The sequence below is a fragment of the Macrotis lagotis genome, chromosome X, assembly GCF_037893015.1.
Source record: "Macrotis lagotis isolate mMagLag1 chromosome X, bilby.v1.9.chrom.fasta, whole genome shotgun sequence".
Classification (NCBI taxonomy): Eukaryota; Metazoa; Chordata; class Mammalia; order Peramelemorphia; family Peramelidae; genus Macrotis; species Macrotis lagotis.
The window spans coordinates 695,743,396-695,764,498 of record NC_133666.1 but is presented as its reverse complement, the minus strand read 5'-3'; the positions used below and the strand labels follow the sequence as shown (position 1 = coordinate 695,764,498).

At 43.1% G+C, this 21,103-nt stretch overlaps 1 protein-coding gene across 2 annotated transcripts in view; it reads right to left on the bottom strand.

Annotated features, from left to right (window-relative positions):
- Positions 1-285: 285 nt before the first annotated feature.
- Positions 286-21,103, bottom strand: part of DGCR8 (DGCR8 microprocessor complex subunit) — a 30,401-nt gene continuing 9,583 nt past the window's right edge. The window contains exons 4-14 of one of the 2 annotated variants that reach the window (XM_074206526.1): positions 19,816-19,958; positions 19,300-19,582; positions 14,376-14,573; positions 13,770-13,871; positions 12,972-13,070; positions 10,982-11,064; positions 6,521-6,621; positions 6,312-6,418; positions 6,019-6,146; positions 3,880-3,993; positions 286-2,705 (exon numbers count right to left, since the gene is read on the bottom strand). In XM_074206526.1, coding sequence (XP_074062627.1) covers positions 2,622-2,705; positions 3,880-3,993; positions 6,019-6,146; positions 6,312-6,418; positions 6,521-6,621; positions 10,982-11,064; positions 12,972-13,070; positions 13,770-13,871; positions 14,376-14,573; positions 19,300-19,582; positions 19,816-19,958 — 1,442 coding nt within the window. In that variant the 3' untranslated portion in view covers positions 286-2,621. The remainder of the gene's footprint in view (positions 2,706-3,879; positions 3,994-6,018; positions 6,147-6,311; positions 6,419-6,520; positions 6,622-10,981; positions 11,065-12,971; positions 13,071-13,769; positions 13,872-14,375; positions 14,574-19,299; positions 19,583-19,815; positions 19,959-21,103) is intronic. The other variant, XM_074206528.1, reaches the window with a different exon arrangement.

The window sequence follows — 21,103 nt, the reverse complement described above, 5'->3', positions numbered from 1 at the left end:
AGGCAACAACCTCAGATGACCCCTGTGGTCCCACCATGGAAATTTACAGCCCACAGAATCAACAAAGAAAAATATGGAGGCACCCGACCCTGCTCCTGGTCACCCCAGACCCTTGAATGACAAGAGAATCAGAATCCAAAGATGGAGGTCATGGGAATTCTCTATTCCTCAGCTTTTCAATCAAATGAACTTACCCTTACAAAGCCAACATTCTTCATGTCCCGTCTCTCTTAACTGAAGCTGTAGGAACTGTGTTTTGCCACTGAGCTGAAGCATACAAAGGCAGACAAGCAGAGAGGATGGTCCCACTTTATTGACACAGTACCTTGAGAAGCCCACCACCCCAGGACACACACCCAACCAACCAGACAAGCAGGGATGGCAGCTTCCTCTGGACAGTTTTGCTTGAGGGAGCAAGTCCACAGCTGGTTCCTGGCACACACAACACAGGTGTCCACTTCATGGATGCCCATGGCCAACCACCTGACATGTAGATGGTGATGTACATTCAGTGACCAATTGGCTAACCACACTAGGAACACTGGCCCAGCAGCCCCTGCTCCGGTCTAAAGGTGAGACTCCCACACCGAGTTGGTCTGCAGTCGTGTCTGGCTGTCTGAGGCTGCTCATGTCACAAACATGGACAGAGTTTTCAGGGCCTGAGTCTCAGCCTTCACCTTCACATGACTCAGAGCAAGGGGCCGAGCGAGGTATGAAGCAACATGCCAGCTAGAGTAACAAGGTGGTACCTGTGTTTTTTCATCTATTTCCAAGGCAATAACATCAGGTCTGTGAGTGAGACCTCTGGGGCAGTCTGCCTCTGGGCCCTGGCAACAAACAAAGGCTTGGGGGAGGGGGGGCACACAAACTTCTTCCTGGGCTGGTCTGATCCTGCGGGTGGCAGGGTGGATGGTCCTGTCTTTGCTGAGAGCTTTGGGGGCCCGATACATAGAAAGACTGTTGCCATCCCTTGCATTAAAGCTCTCTTAAAAGGAGGAGCTAAGATAATCTAATCTTCTTTCTCCTTTTCTACACAGAAAAAACATTGCAATCCTCAAAAATTTCACACTGACCATAATAAAACTTCAACTGGATGAGTACCTTTGTTTTCTTCTAAGACCTGACAGGACTCCTCTAACCTACAGATGAGCAGGCCTGTCCGGTCCGCTAGTGGAGATCAAGGTCCATCTCCAGAGCTTCCTCTCCAAACAAGGACCTCAGATGACCTGGCACAACAGGTCTACAAGGCAGAGATCCCCATACCAGCAGAGGTGCAGTTTGGAAACAGGAAGAACCCAATCTTCCCAGAGAGGTCCAGCTGCCCCTGCATCTATCCCCAGCTCTCACCAAGAGGGAATCCTACTCAGACAAGCACTACCCCTGAGGACTTTTGAGGGGTACACCAGGATGAGTGTTGACAGCTCCAGTTTGACAGAGGAGGAGGCTGGTCACCAAGCCCAAATGCTTCAGGAGATATGGTGCCCCTTGGCCCTTAACCATCTCTGAGTCAGATGTCAAGGCAGACTGGACTAGCTCTGGTTACCGCCTGACCAGTCCAATGCCCCTGAATGCCCAACTCCATTGTCATTAACACACTCAAATACAAGTCAAAGCTGCTTTTCAAGAATGCTACCAAAAAAAAAAATCTCAAAGCATTACAGTACGGCTCCACAGCCAGCCACACACTGAGAGAAACCAATTCCCTAACAACTTTTGCTAGGTGCCAGTGAAGGAAAAGAGGGAGAGAAGAGGGAGTCTTGGTATTTAAAAAAAGTCTCTTGAAGGGATTTAAGACCTGGGTAGAAAAACAAATAAAAATGCACTCAAGGCAGTAAACCCATTAAAATTGGCCAATCGTGGCTTCAGCTTATAACTTGTTATGCACTGGCAGAGGATTTGAGTTAAAAGAATAATTGACTTCAGTTAATGGTTATCCTTCAAGATCTAAAAAGTGGCTTTGAAGCCCCTTTAAGGGTCAAAGCCACTGCTACAATGGATTCTTCATCATTTCCCCATTTTTTTAAAAAGAAGGGTCAGGGAAGGGGGTCGGGGAGAATCAAACCTGTCACTCACTCCTACTATGAGTCATTTTGGATTAGGATGTAAAGATGCAGCTGGGCCTGCTCCCACATCAGGGCTAGGCTCACCAAAGGGCTCAAACCTGAAAGCGGGAACAAGGTTCCTTTTGCTCTGGGCCTCTCCCAGGGCATTATTCCAGGCTGAAATGCAACAAACCTTCCATAAAAATAGTTTTGAGGCATAATACAAAGAAGCCTGTATCTCCTCATAAATCTCTCCTATATCTGTTCCAAACTACATACTCCAAGTTTGGTCTCAAAACACCCATCCAATGAAGACACTAGAAATGACAGTCAAGGACAAGGTGCTTGCTTGCACAAGGGTGGTTTGTTAACGTCTCTACTTGGTGGCCCCCCAAAGAGCCCTTTTTTTCCCTTTTTTGATCAATCATTTAACTATGACTCCTAGTAACAAGTGGGGGTGAATGACAGGGGGCCTGATAAGGGCAGAAAGAGAAGGGTGTCTCTGAAGATTGACCCGCCGGGCATGGCTGCCGGGGGCTGCAGACTGCTTGTCTCATGGCTCCCCACTTGGGCGGCTGTTTACACATCGACCGTGCACAGAGGTTCGCTGCCGGGTTGAGCTGACTCTACTATGGTCATCTTGGGCTTCTTCCGGGTTTCCTCCTACCAATACAGAATCAAATAGAAAAGAATTTCAGCCAAAAGTTGAACTCACTCACCATTTAAAGATATCTCAAACCAGTCACAGACTCACAAAAGCTACATCTGAATGTAGCTGGAATGCACAGAATGTAGCCCAGGGAGGGGCTTGACAGAGGCCCATGCAGGAGCCCTACCTCCTAAGAATGGAAATGGTGGGTTCACTTCGGCCCAGTGACCTTTGCACACTTCCAGCTAAGGACCTAAGGTTCCTGATTTGCTTAACTTTGTTCTCACACAAAACTAGAAGGAAAAGGGTTTTGGTCATCAAATGGAGTGAAGAGATCTGGAGGAAGAAAGCAAAGGGGCCCAAGGGAGTTCCGATGTGGGGGTGGCAAACAGACGAGAGCCTCGGGGAGCTCTGAGGCCCCCTAGAGATGGGGCCTGAACTGGAAGGAATGGATCTGGGGAGGGTGGGCTAAAGTTAGCCCCTATGCGTGAGTCACTTCAGTTCTTTTTCTCCATTTAAAAGGTTTTAGCTAACCCTAGGAAACTGGCTCTGGACAATGCTATCCCCATCCAGTGGAAGAAAAACCAAACCAAACCAAACCCTTCAGAACCTGGATTGAACACTGAATTCACTTTTTACAAATTTCTCATCTATTTCTTTCCCATCTCATGACTTTTTCTTTTCCCTTAATCCTAATGCCTCTTACTGAAAATGACTAATCTGTAAACATGTTAAACACAAATGTGAATGTGCAAGTTTGCTTGAGTGTTCAGCACTGAGGGGAGGGTGAAAACAAAACTTAAAAATATGCATATGCATGTGGAAGAATGCTGAAAAACTTCCATAACATGTCATTGGAAAAATAAAATAGCAATTTAAAGAAAGGTCTTGGCACTAGAGGACTACAGTCACTTCTCCTAAGATGTTGGCTTCTGGGCAGTTCTCCGGAAGGCACTGATAAGGGAGGTGGGACCCCCGCTTCCTCCCTGGAGAGTACCCCAAAGGCAGGGGAAACCTGTGAATCCCTTTGCTAATGGGTGGGAGCAAAGGGATCAGAAGCAAAGTACAGCCACAAGGTGACCCTCCCCACTCCCTGCTCAAGGAGGCCTCCAGCACTTTAGCTTCCTTCCTGTGAAGATATCAGAGAAGGGGATACACAAGAAGTGTGCATCCTTCCCCAGCACTCACCCTCTCCTGGGCCAGTTTTTTCATCTCCTCCTGCAGTTTATTCAGAATGTGCAGATTTGGCTTGTTCTTTTTGGCGTACTGCTGAAGTTCAATCACACTCTTATCTGACATTTCCTGTGGAACAAAATGAAAATTAGAGGAGCCGTCAAACAGCAAGTCAGCCTTCTCTTCCTGGTAGATGAGTGGCCACAGAGATTTCAGAAAAGTCTACTTGACCACCTGAGGCAGGGGTGCAGGAACTACTGGGATGATTCACAACTGTTAGACGAGGACACTGAGGCTCAGCAGTTACCTGCTTTCTATATCATATGACTTAGAAGGTGCAGGAGGGAAATCTGGATCAAAAGCAGCCTCTACTTACTGGCACTTCCAGGTTAGACTCCTTTTATCTCTCAGTCCCCAAGGTTAGGCCCAGATGGTCTCGGCCAAAGTTGGACCATCAGACCACATGCTAAGGAAAAACACAGGGTGCCTCTTCAATGCTGCTTCCCCTGACTCAGTGACCAGCATTGCAGGACAGGCTCAAATTTCCCAGTGGACTCATGACAAATGTGGGAGGGGATGAAGGATGAGGGGTTGAGTTTGGACAATGAAAGGAACCAAGAGGCTTGTTCTACTTCAGGTGGTCTGCAGGATTCAAGAATTCTCCCCAACTGTGTCAGAGCAAGTGAACCTGAATCTAAGTGTTGGAAAGGAGCTCAGGGGCAGCTAGGAGGTGCAGTTGATAGAGCACCAGCCCTGGAGTCAGGAGGACCTGAATTCAAATCTAGGCTCAGATACTTGATACTGATCTAGCTGTGTAACTTTGGGCAAGTAACTTAATCCTATTGCCTTGCAAAAAAAAAAAAAAAACAAACATGTTGCTTGAAAAAGTGTTCAATGGTGGAGTCTATTCCTTTTTGGAAGGGAAGTAGGAATCTTCCCCATGACCTCCCTTCTACTCCCAGGGAGTCAGCCACTACCCAGCCCTTGGCAGATCCCTTCCAGAGGGAAGAAATTCTACAATTGACAGTCCCTCCCCATGGCTGCCATCCAACACTAGGGACATGAGGATACACAACCTTGTTTTTGTCCCTGAGCAGTAGCAGACAAGGTTAGGTGGGGACACAGCAAGAGAAAATGAGACCAGGCATAAGATCAAAACTCCCCTTGTCCATTGTGAAGAGACTAACACAAAGAGGCAAATTTGGGTTTACAAGTCACTAAGAGACCAAAAGGCTCATTTCTCATAAGAGACGTAACAGACTTAATCGATCTATCCCAAAGCCTCATTTTTTTAAATGAAAATTTGTTCGTTACATCTTGAGCCGAAATGCAAAAAACCCCTTATTTGTAAAATCCCACGAAAGCTTCTTTCAGCCTTTAGCTTTTTAAATTTAGATGTCTGAGGGATATTCTTTGCCCACTTTCTCTTCCCATTCAGTCCATGTGGCCTTAGCTCCCCACCCCAGTCAAAGATTCATAATATCTTTGAAGAAAATGCTAGAGCCCCTTTTCTAAAACTTTACCACATTTCCCCACTGAGAACCCTCCTCTGAGGAGTACTGTCACCCTGGCTATGGTAGAGAAACCCTGCTCAGTCAGCCTCACTCATTCCCCCCACCCATCCACCAAGCAGCAGACCCTCCGATGCCCTGCCTTGGTATCTGTCAGGCTGAGAGGATATCCCAGATGAAGCAGAGCAACATTCAAAGATCACTCACAGTTACAAAAAGCCAGGCAAGTCTCTGAGATAGGAAATCGCCTATCAGTTGGTGAGCTATAGGTCACAAAAGGCAGCAAGCCTAGAAAGCCCCCCTCCCCCTACCGCAGGCCAAGGGAATGTGGTGCTTGACTGGGTTTCCCATTGCCATGGCTACCCTAGCTGTCGGGAGGTGGTAGGAAGGGTTCCTGTTGCCAGAAGAAGCTGGACAAGATCTTTCCTTTCAACACTGAGATTCTGATGAGGCCAAATTTGGTCTGAGACACTCAACAATTTCCCAGTCAAGTCTCTTGAGTTGCTCTCAGGGGTACAAGTGAGAGAAGACTTCTCCACCGACGAGAAAGATGTACTTCCAAAGGGCAGGAGCACAGAGTTTCCCCTGGGGTCATGAAAATGAAGCCTGATGAGCCAGAAGTGAACAAAGAGCTTCCAATTACCTGTTTCACCATCTTGTTGCTCTCCCGGCCATACATGCGCAATAAAGAGCCCCAATTTTTAACATGTGGGTGCAAAAGTTGAAGGATTTTCTGAGAGGCTAATTGTTTCCCAACTCTCTTGTTTTTACCTACAAGAAAAAAAAGGAAAAAGGACCATTAGTGGACTCAAAGCACAGATACATATTCTATCCGACTGGCTGCAGAAGTTAAGCTCCTTAAATAGGAAACCATTTAAGTCAAGAACAGAAAGAGGGAAAATTTAAGATAGCCTAAGAGACATATGCCATCCTTACACCAGCCTCGGACAGTATGCTTCCCACAAGTCATCACATATTCACTCTTTTGGTTTTTCCCAGGGATCACTTCAAACTTGATGGTTGTGTCGCCCATTCCATGGTTTCTTTAACAGAAAGACAAACTTCTGTTACCCAGAGACATAGATGCAGCAACCCCAGCCAACAGCTACCAGGACACCTGTGAGCTGCCCAGATGCTTCTCTTACCTTTTAAGGCACTCATGGAGAATCTGATATGGTGACAAAAGTCCCGCTTTACTGGTCAATTCATACACCCTTGAGTCTTCAATACTGATATGGTTAAAATACTACAAAAAAACATAAAACTTTTCTTAAGGTGGAATCAAGAAGACATACACACTTAGCACCTAAGTGGTCAATGCAAGTGGATCCTAAAAACCACAATTCAGGACATGACACTAGAGCAAATAGACACCTGTTGTTCCTTTTTCAGTACTCTTGGGATTCCCAAATCAAAACTCCCCCTGACAATTGTGAAGAGACTAACACAAAGAGGCAGATTGGGCTTCCAAGTCACCGAGAATTAATGGGATGAAACCCCCAAATGGACTGGGCAGGGAAAGAACAGCCTGCCTAGAGGCCAGGGGGTGGGGGAGGCAAGAAGCACTGCATCTTCAGATGACATACTCTATGGAAAGCATCTCAATTCTCTCTCCAGTCACAGCTGTTTGGCTTGCTTGAGGCCATTAGAGAGGGAGATGACTGTGCAAGAGGATTCTACTTGTTCTGATTCAAGTCTTCCCACTGCAGCCAGTGACCTTTTTGCAGTCTGGATCTGACCCATCACACTCCCTTCTTCCCTCTCAGATAAAACCAGATCCTGTGAGACTCTAAAAGAGTCTCTCCCAACTTGTCCCCAATCTGCTTCCAACTTCATTGCCATCACTTCCCCTGGTGTACTGGTTCAAACTAGCCTTCTCTGTTCCTCATTCCATCTCCTGCCTCTCTGGGCTTACAAAGCTCTCTTTGCCTACCTTGGAGAATCCCTCATTTCCTTCAACTACTACATGAAGCCTGTCCTGATCCTCCCAGTTGCCTAGCACCCATACTCCCAAGCCAAAAGGAACCAGAGCCGAAGGTATCATGATTATGTGTGAAGGACAAAGCATGTTTAGCTTGGCTCCAGGGAGGGCCACAAGAGCTGTATTCTAAGTAGTGAAAAGGTTTTCCCCAGAGCAAAAAACTAGGAGCAATGGGTGAAAGGTTCTAAGAAATCCATTTAGTTTGGATGTCAGCGAAGAGCCCCTTTTCTCCTGATACATAGCTTTGTCTATAAGGGAGCTGGAGCGGGCAATGGACTGGCCCCTGTTGGAAACCTATAAGCAGAATGACCAGTGTATTATGTCCTAGTGGTGACTGAGGGCTCCGTATTTGGAGTCCAAGGCTCTAGACCAAAATCTGGCCTTTCACTTACTCTGGCTGACATTGGCCTCTTGGTCACATCTTCATCTTTAAAAGGATATGGCTCCACTCTCTTGATCCCTCTGGTTTAGGGGTCAGATGGGTACTAAGGTTCCTTCTAACTCTCAAATTTTGAGATTCTGAAGATACTTCCAGAAATCTCCAAGCCAAAAGATGACTTTTCAAGTTTAATTCAAAATTAGTGTAGGAAGTGAAGATTAAAAAAACAAAACAAAACAAAACCTGAGGCCCAAGCTAAATGGCAGTAAAAGCTATACCCTATGAGCCCAGGTCCTCTAAATACAAACCGTGAGCAGCAGAGGAATAAGAATAAAGACAGGATGGAACTCCTTCTGGGCAGGATTGTCAAATCAAATGGTTTCAACTGAGCAGAAAGGGAGAGGTTGAAGAAAGCATTCACAGAAGATCACATTTGAGACCCTAAGGAGGAAGGGAGGTTTGCCAATAAAATAAGAGATTTGCTTATCATCAAGAAATGAATGGGATCAAGCTGACTAAACCCACAGCTGCAGAAGTAAAGAATAAAAGAGAAGATTACAAAAGAAAAACAAATTAAGTCAGACTAATAAAGAAAAGTACAAAAAACCCAGTTTGGTAGTAACTCAATTAGGGAGGCTTAAATAGGGCAAAATTTTTTAAATCCCTTGCCAATCGAAACAAAAACTTCCAAAAAGGCAAAGAAACCACAAAAGTTGGATGAAGAGGAATCAGGAAATTCTTTCATTCAAACATGTATGGAGTGCCTCCCATGCACGATTTACACAAAGGGGAAAGAGGCCAGGAGGGCAATACCGAGATAAAGTTCCCATTCTCATAGGAAAAGGGAGGCCTGGGGCAGACACCTGCTCTAGAGAGTAATGGGGCAGCCTGTGGAGATCCCTGGAGGACTCCAGGGGAGAGATCCAGGGAAGGTTCACAGGAAGGAGGCGCCACAGAAACTAGGGGAAGAGAAGAAAAGAGAGCAGAGTCTTATCTGAGCAGAGGCAGGAATACACAAGCTTTGTTTGTAGTAACAACGGGAAGAGGTTTTCTTGAAACAAAAAATAGTAAGGGAGAAGTTTGTGAAGTCTGGGTAGGAATTAGACAGAGAAGAACCTCTATGCTCCAAGGGCAGAAAAACAACTGGTGAAGGGTCACACTGCACGGAATCAGAATTGGGCTGAGCCCACCATCCACATGGGGTGGGGTGGGGACGGTTTTCTGGATTGCACTTCACAAAAGCATGTCTATTTACAAACATAAGCTAGAATGGATCATATTCAAAACAATGACAACCAGAGTGTCCCTACAGAAAGACATCCTAAGACCAATACAAAGCCCTTTATCAAAAATGCCTCATTAAGGGTGATGGTGACCCTGAGGCTGCCCCACCCCAGGGTATAGCCACTTCTTTGGTTACCCAAAGGAGTAGTTTTAGTACCATCAATCAAACCTGTGGTCCAGAAACCTAAGCCCAAGAAGCAAGAACATCCCTTGCCCCACTCTACCCCCACCTGGTGCCCAGGATCACCCATTCCCCTCATTCATTCTTTTTACTTTTGCTTCTCAATTCGCATGCATCCTGGGATGCAATTCTCATCTCTAAGCCAAGTCTTCTTGGCATGATTTGTCTGCTACCCTCCCCCTCAGCCTCACATTTACTGCACCCTAAAGACATTTTCAAATCCACAAGTTCAAAACCAAACCCATCTTTTTCCCCACAAACTCTTTATATTCTTTATTACTGTTGGGACCACTATCATCTTGTTAGTCACCCAGTATTCCAACCTCAGGGTCATCCTTGATTCCTCCTCCTCCTCCTCCTCCTCCTCCCTCTCATTCAATCAGCAGCCAGGCTCTATCAAACCTACTGACGTGATAAGACTACTTATATGAACCCCTTCTCTCTTGACACTGCCCCCACTCTCCTGGTCCTTACTACTTCAGACCTATTCAGACTATGGCAGTAGTTTGTTGTTCACCTGCAAAATTGTTCTTCATAAAGCACAGGTGTGATTGTGTCACTCCTATTAAGTAAATTTCATTGACTCATGAAATAATAGATACTAACCAGCCTGGCCCCTTCCTATCTTCTCCCTTATTTTTCTCTACATTTATATGTACATTCGTTTAGGTCCAGGTTTTCCCTACGAGACCCTCTGCTCACTTGTCCAATTCCTGCCCATCATTGTCCTGGGGCTTTCACTGAGTCTCCCCTCAGACTCCAAAGTCTGTCAGAATTTCTCTGTTCCCTACCCTGCTCATGCCCTCCTTGGAAGTCTCTTCTACATGACACAAAATAGATTTTCTTGGCAGTCCCCGTTTTTCCTACCCCTTCCCTGTTTTAGCTTCTCCTGATATCTCCAAGGTCTGGCACAAAGAGCATTTAATGTTTGTTGAAGCGACTTCCCACCACCACTCATCACTGAACAATCTCCCCTTTCCTGCCCCCACTATTGTTCTGGGACAGAGACCTTGAAGGATGTGACCAGTGACTATTTCTGCAGGTGTTGTCAATCAGCAGCAGTTAAGAGTCCATGCAGACCCAGAAAGGGTGTTTCTTGACACAGTTGTGATTTTAACAAAGAAATGACATTTGAGAAGATACACAGGACCAACCACTTTCTCCATCTGACTTAAAAGTTAAGACTTCTCTGCTGAAATGTGCTCCTTGAGAATGTGGGATGACCATCTCCTAATTTTCTTTCCATTCCTTGCTCTTAGCCCAGCGCCTCACAGTGTAATCACCTAAGATATTATTCCTTCCTCATACATTCCCATGGGAGCAGCCAAGACCGTCCAACAGCTGCAGTCCCCTCTCACCCTACAGTTCCTGCATTCTCCATATTCTCAAGACCACTCTTCTCCCCAGGCAACCTCTGTGCTCTGGATGCCTCCCTCTTTCTGGCCCCTTCTGAGGGATTTTAGGACCTCTAAGGCCCTGGTAGGACCCCACAGAAAATAGCTCAAGGAATTAAAAGAGTGAAAGAACTCCACTATGACACTATGAAGGTCAGGGATGAGTGGGGCTGCAGAAGCCCAGGGTCCAGGCACAGTTCCACTTGTCCTCCACACCAAGGATATAGCAGGACAGACTGGTGGGATCTCTCCAGGTGCAGTACACCTTCTAATCTCTTAAATCTCAGCACTGTAAACACACAAATAATTCACTCAAACCGAGGGGCTAATGACCAAAGCCCTGCCATGGCCAACATCGCTAGACAAGGTCAGCTGAGTAGTGCTTACCTCCAGTTCTTCGCTGTCTTTGGGTTTCTCGTCAGAGGTCTGCTTAACAAAGTCAGGGATGAGAATTTCCAATGTGGCTCGGGCTAAAAGAGTAATCATTTTAGTTTGTGCTCATTCTTAATGCTAATACAAGGAAACAGATCTAGAAATTCCCTGTTTCCCAGGACTGGGGCAACCAATGCCTCAGTGCTGGGACACGTGCTCTTCTACAGCTAATTCATCAACAAGCCAACAATAAAAAATACAGGAAAACAGGTGGTTCTTCCATGTGCATGCCTCTACATGCACATATCTATCTAAGGAGAAGGTTTGAGTTCTCGACCTATGCGCATTTAATCTTCCCAGGTCACCCATTTACTTACGGACCCATTCCTTCTGCCCTCTCCACGTCTAATATTCATTCATTGTGGGGTCTGGGACTTCACCAACACCTCAGAATTTGGGAAGTGGATGGGACCTTAGAGATCATCTAGGCCACTGCTCTCATTTTAAAGAGAAAAAAGCTAACGCCTAGAGGTGGGAAGTGAGTTGCCCAAGGTCATACAGGAAGTTAGTGAGTGGCAGATAAAGGGTTCAACCTAAGGTCCACATACTTTAGTGGGTCCAAGTGTGCTCGATGCTGAAATCTAAAAGGAACAAAACCCTTCCATTTTGAGACACTTGGAGGTAAAGAAGAACCAGGCTGGTCCCCCATGGGCTGTCCCCACAACCTGGTCAAGAAAAACAGTTGTGACCCAGGAGAAAGTCACCCAAATCTCTCTCCTTACTTCTTTGCATAATTCAAGCTCATGTCATTCCTATTCTGGAATGAAGCCTTTTAAATCAGGACCACACACTCTGCTGGCTTTGTGAGCAGGCTCTAAAGTCCTTGGGGGCAGGGACCATTTTGGTGTCATCTATCTACCTCCCAGTGTCTACCCAGCACAGTGCATTGTACATAGTAGGCACTTAAATGTTTGTTGAATTGGTCCTGGGTCTAATGTCGCCCTTTAATGAACTTCAAACGATCTCTGCAAAGGTGACTGAGGCACGCAAGGATGTTTGGGTCTTCACGAAATGGCATTCGTTTGTTTGATCTTAAAAACTCTCATGTCTACTCTTCTGTTTGTCTGTCTCCATCTCCCGGACTCACTGTCACCTCTTCTTCTGTCACTGCTATCACTACAATTGTTCTGACCCCACCTTGTCCCTGTTTCAAGTTCTGTGGTCTAGACTGACTTCCAAGAAAGAAGCCTGCAGGGCTCCCCACAGGGTCAAGGGCATCTAAATGGTACTGGTGGGTATGTACGTGTACTCAGGTGCCTTTTTTGCCCCCTCCTGGGTGGGGTCCAACAAAGTAATGAGCTACAATATGTCCAACTTGCTGTTCTAACTTGGTGGGAGGTGAGTAGTTAAGCATTTTGAATCAGTCCTTCAACTGAAAGATAAGAGGACAGTCAAGATGGGACTAACTCCAATTGAAAAACTACAGAACTCTACTCTAGAAACCAGAATCTGGCCTCACTGGGAAAAGAAGGACTTGACCTTAGATGTCACAGGTACCAGAAAGTCCTGGATGAGGAAGCTCCCTCTACAAATGTAGGGCAGCACCTTTTGTTCGACCTAAGAAGGTATAAAGAGTTGCCTTTAGCCCTGAGACGGAAAGGGATTTTGGGACAGGTACAGGAGGGGCTGAGGACTCAGGTCCTTTTTATCCACTAGACCATGGCTGCCTCCATCATCATGAAAAAGCTCATCAATGCGAACCAGATTTCAAACACAATAAAATCCCACTGTAAAAGGTGAAAGTACAGTTTGATGATTGATTCTAACACTAAAATAAAGTGTACTGGCATTTTACCACTTTTAAGCTATCCAATGGTTATCAGCATTCTCTCTCCATACCCAAGACTGCTGCTATGAATTCGTGCCTTAACCCCAGACAGAGAGAGGCAGGGATAGTAAAACAGATGGGCAGTGGGGCAGTGGGAGTTACAAACGCGCACGTTACCAGCTTTGTTCTTTGCAAGCTTTTTGCTGCTTGCAGTTCCAGCCCCATAGGTCACTCCATCAATAGTCACTGAGGCTCCAAAAGGCTCACTTGGGTTCTCTAAAAAACGGAAAACATTCTCTTTAAAATATTTAGCCTGAATGAAACACCACTTAAAAAATCCCCTAATACAATGCAGGATTTAAATTCACTAAACTATTAGTCAAACATTTATGAGTGCCTACTATGTGTGGCGTTTTATAAAGTACTTTGGGAAAAAAGCAAAAAAGCACCGGGGAAAAAAGCATTCTTCTTCCTCAAGGAATTTAGAATCCGGCCAAGGACCGACACAAAGAGAAAATTGTATAAAATCCACCAAGTGTATGCAAATCAATACAAACTGAGTTTGTACTAATAATGGGCTGACCAGAGATTACTGAGGAGGTAGCACAGCCTGGTGGGGAGAAAATCTTGGAAGCAAGAGGATCTGGGGTTCAAATATCACCTCTACTGACCCTGTATTGTGTGTGCATTTGTGTGTGGGGGTGTGGGTGTGACCTTGGGCATGTCACTCCCCACCCCGCCCCCACCTTGATGATGTCTCAGGTGTTTGGAGGAGACATCTCTAAGGTCCAGTCCAGCTTTACAGGAACTCTAACTCCTAGGATCCTACCCTAGGGGCAGTGAGTATAGGAAGATTAGAGAAGAGTCAGCACTAAGGTCAGCTTCCTTAGATCCCATAATTATATGCAAACTGTATCTACCAAGTAAACAGAATAGGCTGTGGAAACAGCCCCTAAATGAGGGAACAAAACTTACCACATTCAAAGAAAGTGTAAACAGGGCGAACCTTGAGGACACGCTGCATGTATTCGTGCAGTATGCAAACTTCTGACTTCCCGTTGGGATTAATAACAAATTCTGTGGCAAAGAAGAAACGACAACATTTAAACCCCCTCATCTCCACAAATGGATACATGGCCATCATTTATGTAAGAGAAACCAACATTTAGGAAGCCAGAGGAGAGTGGGAAAGAGAGTCCTGATATCTCAAGAGACCCAGATTTCAAACCCAGTACTCCCACTTCTAAATTAAATGATCACCATGACAATGATTATAAATCCCTGTCAAACAAAGATTAAATTGAATTTTATAGGGCTCAAATGATAATGTGTATAAAATCATCTATAAACCTTAAAATGCTATGTAAATGTCATGTGCTAATTGATTTCATGTAAAAGTTTTCAGTAATCTAAATGTGTTACTTAGATAGGAAATCAATCTTTCATACTCAAATTGTTTATTTCACATGTGAACCATTCAGAAATGTGCCTCAGAGGCACATTTTACAACCCAAAATTGATCAACTCCAGTAAGCCTGGGTAGATTCTGCTAATGTAAAAATTTTTAAATGTAAGATTAACCTTTCTTTGTAGGCGCATCATGCACAGACAAAGTAATGAGCTTCTGGTTGGCCGGCAAGATGGGCCTCTCCGATTCTGCCTGTTTACGCTTCATTTCACGGTTGAACTGGCGTCTTTCTGCCCAAGTCCTGAACTTTTTCACAGTAACTTGCTCAAAATCAAAACGCTTTTCCAAGTAGTTTCGAAAGTCCTCAAGATCTGTGCAGGAATTACCAAAGAAACATTGTTGCTTCTAGTTATCAAATTATATGACTATTTTGGTAAAAACAAAAGCATGAGGCAAAAAAGAGAAAAAAAAATACACCCATTTGCTGATAATATGATAGGTTACTTAGAATACCCCAGAGAAACAATAAAGGGATTTGCATAGACAATTAAGAGCATCTAACAAATTACATAAAACTCAATGACATTTCTATAAAGCAGCGACAAAAAAGATCTAAGAAAAAATAAAAGGAAGCTAAATTCAAAATAACTACAAAATGCAGAAAATAACTAAGTCAATCTACTAAGGTACACAAAAGTGCTCTATTTATAAAGCATAAAAAGAAAAAAGTCAGTAATGGGGGGGGTGTCAAAGCAATACAAAAATCAAGATGCTACTTAAATTGATTTACAGACTTACTGCTATGTTAAACTACCAAAATAATACTTGAAGGAGCTACATAACAAAATTAACTCAGAAGGACAAAAAAAGGTTTAGACTCTCAAGGGGGAAATAAGGGGTAAACAGTTCTTCTAGAGAGCAAATTACAACAAAAAAAGTTATAATGAAAAAAAACAACAACAAAAAAAATTGATAATGGTTAAAGAACAGAAAACTAGATCACTCATTTTCCTCAGTTCAAACCTGGCTTCAGATACTTATTAGCTGTGTGGCCCTGGACAAGTTTACATTACTTTACTTGCCTCAGTTTCCTCATCTGTAAAATGAGCTGGAGAAGGAAATGGCAAAGCACTCCAGTATCTTTGCCAAAAAAACCCCAAAGGGGGTAAGCTAGGTGGTGCAGTGGATAGAGCACTGGCCCTGGAGTCAGGAGTACCTGAGTTCAAATCTAGCCTCAGACACTTAATAATTACCTAGCTGTGTGGCCTTGGGCAAGTCATGACAAGTGAACAGGAAAAGATTAGATGAAAAAGAATTAGGAGCAATCAGACTCAATAATTCAAATATTAAAAAAAATTCAACAAAGTACTTAAAAAAGAAAAACTACCCATTTTAATAAGAACTATTGGAAAAATGAGAAATCAGTGTGGTAGAAATATGGTTAAAACAACATCTTCCTTCAAAAGTTCAAAATAGAGACATTAGCTGAATTAAGGCACCAAAAAACTAGAAAAGAATTACAGGAATTACCCAAAGCCAAGGCTAGAGTTTTTAAACTAAGAATTAATTAGAGTTCTTAACTGTACAAGAGACAAAGATAATCACAAAAGGTAAAATTAATGTAGTTACATGAAATGGAAGTTTTATACAAACAAAACCAATGCCACTAGGTTTAAAAAGAAAGCTATATACTGGGGGGAAAAAAATCTTGGCTTAACTCTGATATGCAAGATTTATGAGGACTAATAATACATATCTAAATCCAAAGGCCATAAACAAAAATAGCTCTTAAAAACAAATTATTTGCTAGATGAATGATTGCCCAAAATGCAAATCAAATAATGACCAAACTTTCTATGAAAGAGATGAGAAAATATATGCCCTGACCTTCCCCCCTTTCCCTCTTCTTTGCTGAGTTGGGGGCCAGTGCACATTGATATTGTACTTTTTGTTCAATTCTGTTCATGTGGATAAAAGTCAGCTTTTTCGTAAGGGATGTCTTATTAGGTAATGGAAAGGGAGAAAAAATATCTGAAAGTCAAAAATTACACAAAGAAATAAGAATTATCAATAAAAATCCGAAATAAGTCAACAATAGCAGTGCCTGTGAACAAACATATTACATCCAGGATGTCTAGCAAATAAAACAACTTTTCCTTTTCATAATTTTTAAATGGTGATTGAGAAAAGGATAAAGTCCTATACCACAGTCTGCAATTCTCTCTCAAGGTTATCTGACAGGTGTGTACACACAACATTCTCTTTCTCTGTCAACATAAGGATCCAAGGGGGCCCATGTGTATTAGCTAGAGAAGGTACAAGAATGTGGACTGTGCTGTAGCCTTGCCAATAGGCTGCTCTTTGTCTTATTCTTCCACTGGTATTCTGATCAAAGTGAGAGCCACACAAGGCCTTGTACAATTTGGACTTATGGGGGTCCTTGTGGAACATTTTCTTCTATAGAAAAGAATTCTTTTTCTTAATCAAACAAAAAAAGCACAATGGGATTTTATATGTGACTCTTTTGGTCAATTGCATTAAATTTCACTTGTGAAAACCTATTTCCTCCTTTTGTCTTTATACTTCAGAGGGATATAAAAGTAGGCACATGGATTGGGAGTTAATATCTTGATACCCCTTTTTTTGGTTTATAATCTTTTCCAAGTGCCTATGAGATTCCTTTCCCTTTATCAGAATCACTGAAAAATCAAAATCCATGTGAACCCTTTCTTCTTCCTCCATGTTTGTTCAAATCAATTTAACTGTTCTTCCCATCTTTCTTTTCTTTAATGTCATTTCTATGTAGATTCTATTTATGAACTAAGAATTATATTTGTTTCCATCTCATCCTTAAATTAAATGTCTTTGGGAGCAGCTAGGTGGTAAAGTGAATAGAGCACCATCAGGACTGAAGTCAGGGGTTCAAAATCCTGAGTTTTCAAATCTGGCCTCAGACATTAGATCTGTGATCCTGTGCAAGGCCCTTAAATGTTATTAGCCTCATCCGTAAATCAAGCTGGAGAAGGAAACAGTAAACAACTCCAGTAGCTTTGTCCCTCACCCCCAATAAAAAAATGCAAAACAAAATAACAATCAAACTCCAAATGAGGTAAGGAATTGGATATGACTGAACAACACAATCAGTCTTCCAACATGTTTTCCAGAGACTTATCGAACCCCCCCCCCCCAGCTTCCAGTTGGGTCCTTAATTTTAAGGTAATATTTCTCATAATCTTCCAATGTCGTCCTCTCTAAGATTAAACAATCAAACTCATGTTTTTAAGCTTTCACTGCCCTTTGCTGCAGCTTTCCACTTGGAGAGAAGAATTAAGTATTTGCTGGTAACTTCTACATTCTTTTGACCTTACTGAGGATTTGGCTTTGCTCAACTTGACCTATTTAAACTGCTTAGGAAATGAACATTTGGTAAGGCTGTTCTTGTCCGTTTCCTGTGTCAGCATCAATATATTCTTTAAACATGTAAAGTTGGTGTTGTCTCAACAGCAGACCTCAACTGATCCTCGTTTCTTTCTTGTTGTTTGACACTTAAGATTTTTATTTTAGCAAATTATTCACTGAATTTCCCCATCTCATCTACCTCTCAATAGCTGACACTAGCTTTTAAGTTACAATTACCTTCATGGAAGTGGTTTGGGGAAACATCTCTCATCGGCATTACAAGGAGTCCCCTGAAATAATGCTTCTTGTTGCTTTTGAATTCATGACCAAACAACTCTGCCAACCCCTAGTTGCAATCTCCAAAGAGAGACTACAAGCCACCTTTCAGGTTTGCTACACCTCCCTTCCTCTTCTGGTCTCACTGCCAATGTCAAGATGGTTAAGTCAGCCCCTCCAGACAAGGAGGTCACAATTAGAATCTCAAAAGCTTAAAATCATTATTTAGAGCAATTCTACAAAGAGTTTGAGTCTCAACAAGGGCAACCTGTCTTCTTGTTTCATGGATGCCCACCATCAGTAGGCTAATCTTTCCAGCATGACAGAGCTGCCTTCTGCTAGCATCACATTTGAGAATTCGGATTCACCTATTCCAATTAATACTCAATATCCTCATACTTGCAAGTGATAGGCGACAGCCAAGAGTACAAAGATCACTCCAAGAAGACCAGGGCTTAAATCTTGTTTTCGGTCACTTGCTTGTAACCTTGGCCTCTCCAAAATGCCTACTGGAAAGATTTTGAAGGAAGCCTCAGTACTAGAGAAAGGTGACCCCACACCCACTATGTCATCTCTAATGGTTACCAGGCCACCCAGGAAGCTTAGTTAACAAGACTTTCTCAGTCTTCTAAGGTAGGATCACTAGCCATGCTCCATGACCCCTCTCCCTTCATGGAAACCACAACAGTTATCTCTAGCTCTAGTTATGTCTAGTTACCACTTGCCTGTTTGGCATCATCCACCTGGTGATTCAGCAGGGATCTCAAACTGAACCCCTATTTCCCTACCTAACAAATCCCTCCTGTAGTAGCAAATTTTACTAACATTCCGAGTCACCCACCTAGGCTCATTATCTTGACATTTTCAACTCTCCTATTTGCATTATCCAAGGGGAAAAAAAAATTCTTTTAAACATAAAAATAGGAATGCTTTTGTTTCCAAATATAACACCTCTCTCCATAATCTACAAGCTATTCCATCTAACAAAAGGGTAAAAGGTAGGAAGAAAAGGCAACCTGGGAAAACTGTTTTAGTTGCCAGATTCCCTATACTTCCTACCAATAGATAGGTCCTCAATTGCCATTTTTTTCTGGTTCTTAATGGAAAATGGTTCCCTTGCTCTGGTCTCTTTTCACTGTTCTCTATATAGTTGAAATTCTTTTGCTAAAATACAAAAATTAGACAAATTGCATTGCACTGCTCTGTTACTTCTAGTAGTAGTATACCTGACTCAAGCCCATCTCCCTAGGATTCTTGCACATTATTCTCTTCTCACCCAGTTTGCTTACAGTGAAGCCCACCCCCCCTCGATAATTTTGCATTAACATCTGTAGTCAGGCTATTTCCCCTTCCTTTCTCTAAGCCCAGGACCTTGTAGAATGTAGGCCCTTATGAATGCTTTCAGATTGACCAGAGACTTACCAACAGATTCATCTTTACACACTTCTACTTTGGCCTTGACTTGTCCTAAGGCTCCTTGGGTTGTGTCTCCCCCTAGAGTCTCTTTCTCATCGAGGCACCCTGAGTCTGCCGCTGTGGAGTCAGGTTCCTCTGTCTGACTGTCTAGCTCAGAAGTCTTCTCCATGGATTTTATCGGGGATGCATCCCCAATTGGAGTGATATCATTGCTGAGTTCTCTTTCCTCGTTGTCCTTCATTTTCTTATAATGTAGACAAGGAATGCTGCTCAGGGGAGGATCGTGTTTCTAGACAGACAACGAAACAGCAATGCTTCATGAATTCCAGCACACAATCTACATAAGCTGAGTTCTGAAAATCTTTCTCTTATTGGACTCTGGTTACAAAAAATTTCCAAGACATGCAATTCTAAATTTGAGCATTTATAGATCTTGCTTCAAAACTAACCAAGGTGATTTCAGTCTTTCTAAGCACAGTTAAAATTAAATCTTACATTACCAATGACCAACAAACCCCCTACCCTTATGCTTCCTGTTCCTAAGAAGTATGGTCTGGACCAGGTAACAACTCTAGATTCTCTATGCAGATAGACAGGAATTCCAGAATTATGGAATGTCATGATCCATCCATCAGGTAATGGTTCTGTAGGCGGGCGGCCACGGCCTTTATAAAAAAACAAGAAAATTCTGGAATTACTTGAAAGCTTTAGCGTTTTAAAGAAAATTTTCATTCAATAAAATCCAATAAAAAGAACTTTAAAATTTTATATAAAAGCCAACAAAAACATCCCCCCCTTTAATTAAATTTCAAACCAGTACCTGTTGACTATGACAATAGGTCTTCATATGCCAAGTTCTGTTTATCAAATGCACACCTGATAACCCATGAGGATAAGCGATCCAAGCATCACCCTCTTCACTGATGGGGATAAACTGAAGCCACAGTTAAGTGACCAGTAACAAACTGGAACTCAAAATTTTCTGAATACAACTTCAACATTCTTTTTTTTTAAGTTTTTTTTTTTTTGCAAGGCAAATGGGGTTAAGTGGCTTGCCCAAGGCCACACAGCTAGGTAATTATTAAGTGTCTGAGACCGGATTTGAACCCAGGTACTCCTGACTCCAAGGTAGGTGCTTTATCCACTACACCACCCCAACAACCTCGACATTCTTTTGGCTTGCCCTGAACTCCCTAAACCAGGTGTCAGACTCATGGCCAGGCTCCCAGCTCCAGGTAAAACTCCAACCAGATGAAAATGTAATTGGGAAGTGCCCTAAATCATAATACTTTTCATTCAAATGTTTCTGCTGTTGACTCACACCATCTCCTTACCCTCAAAGGTTAGAATGAAAGCAATGTTTTACTTTATTGATACTATTTTTCCTCCCTTTACCTCCAACTTAGGACCAAAAAAAAATTTGTACGTCTATCTACTTTTATGGACCATCAACAATAAGGTGCAGGGGCAGCTAGGTGGCTTAGTGGATAAAGCACCGGCCTTGGAGTCAGGAGTACCTGGTTCAAATCCGGTCTCAGACACTTAATAATTACCTAGCTGTGTGGCCTTGGGCAAGCCACTTAACCCCATTTGCCTTGCAAAGGCCTAAAAAAAAAAAAAAGGTGCAAACCAAATCCCCTCACAGCAGCATTCTGCCTAAGAACCACTGGTAGAAGAGGCTTCTGGGTAAGGCATGAATCAGGCCCAAGTTTCCTTAAAACTTACTGTTTGCAAGAACAGGCACAGAATCCTTCACCACTCACAAGGATCTGTGACTTCATTAGTGCAACTACTCTTCTTTTACTTCCTA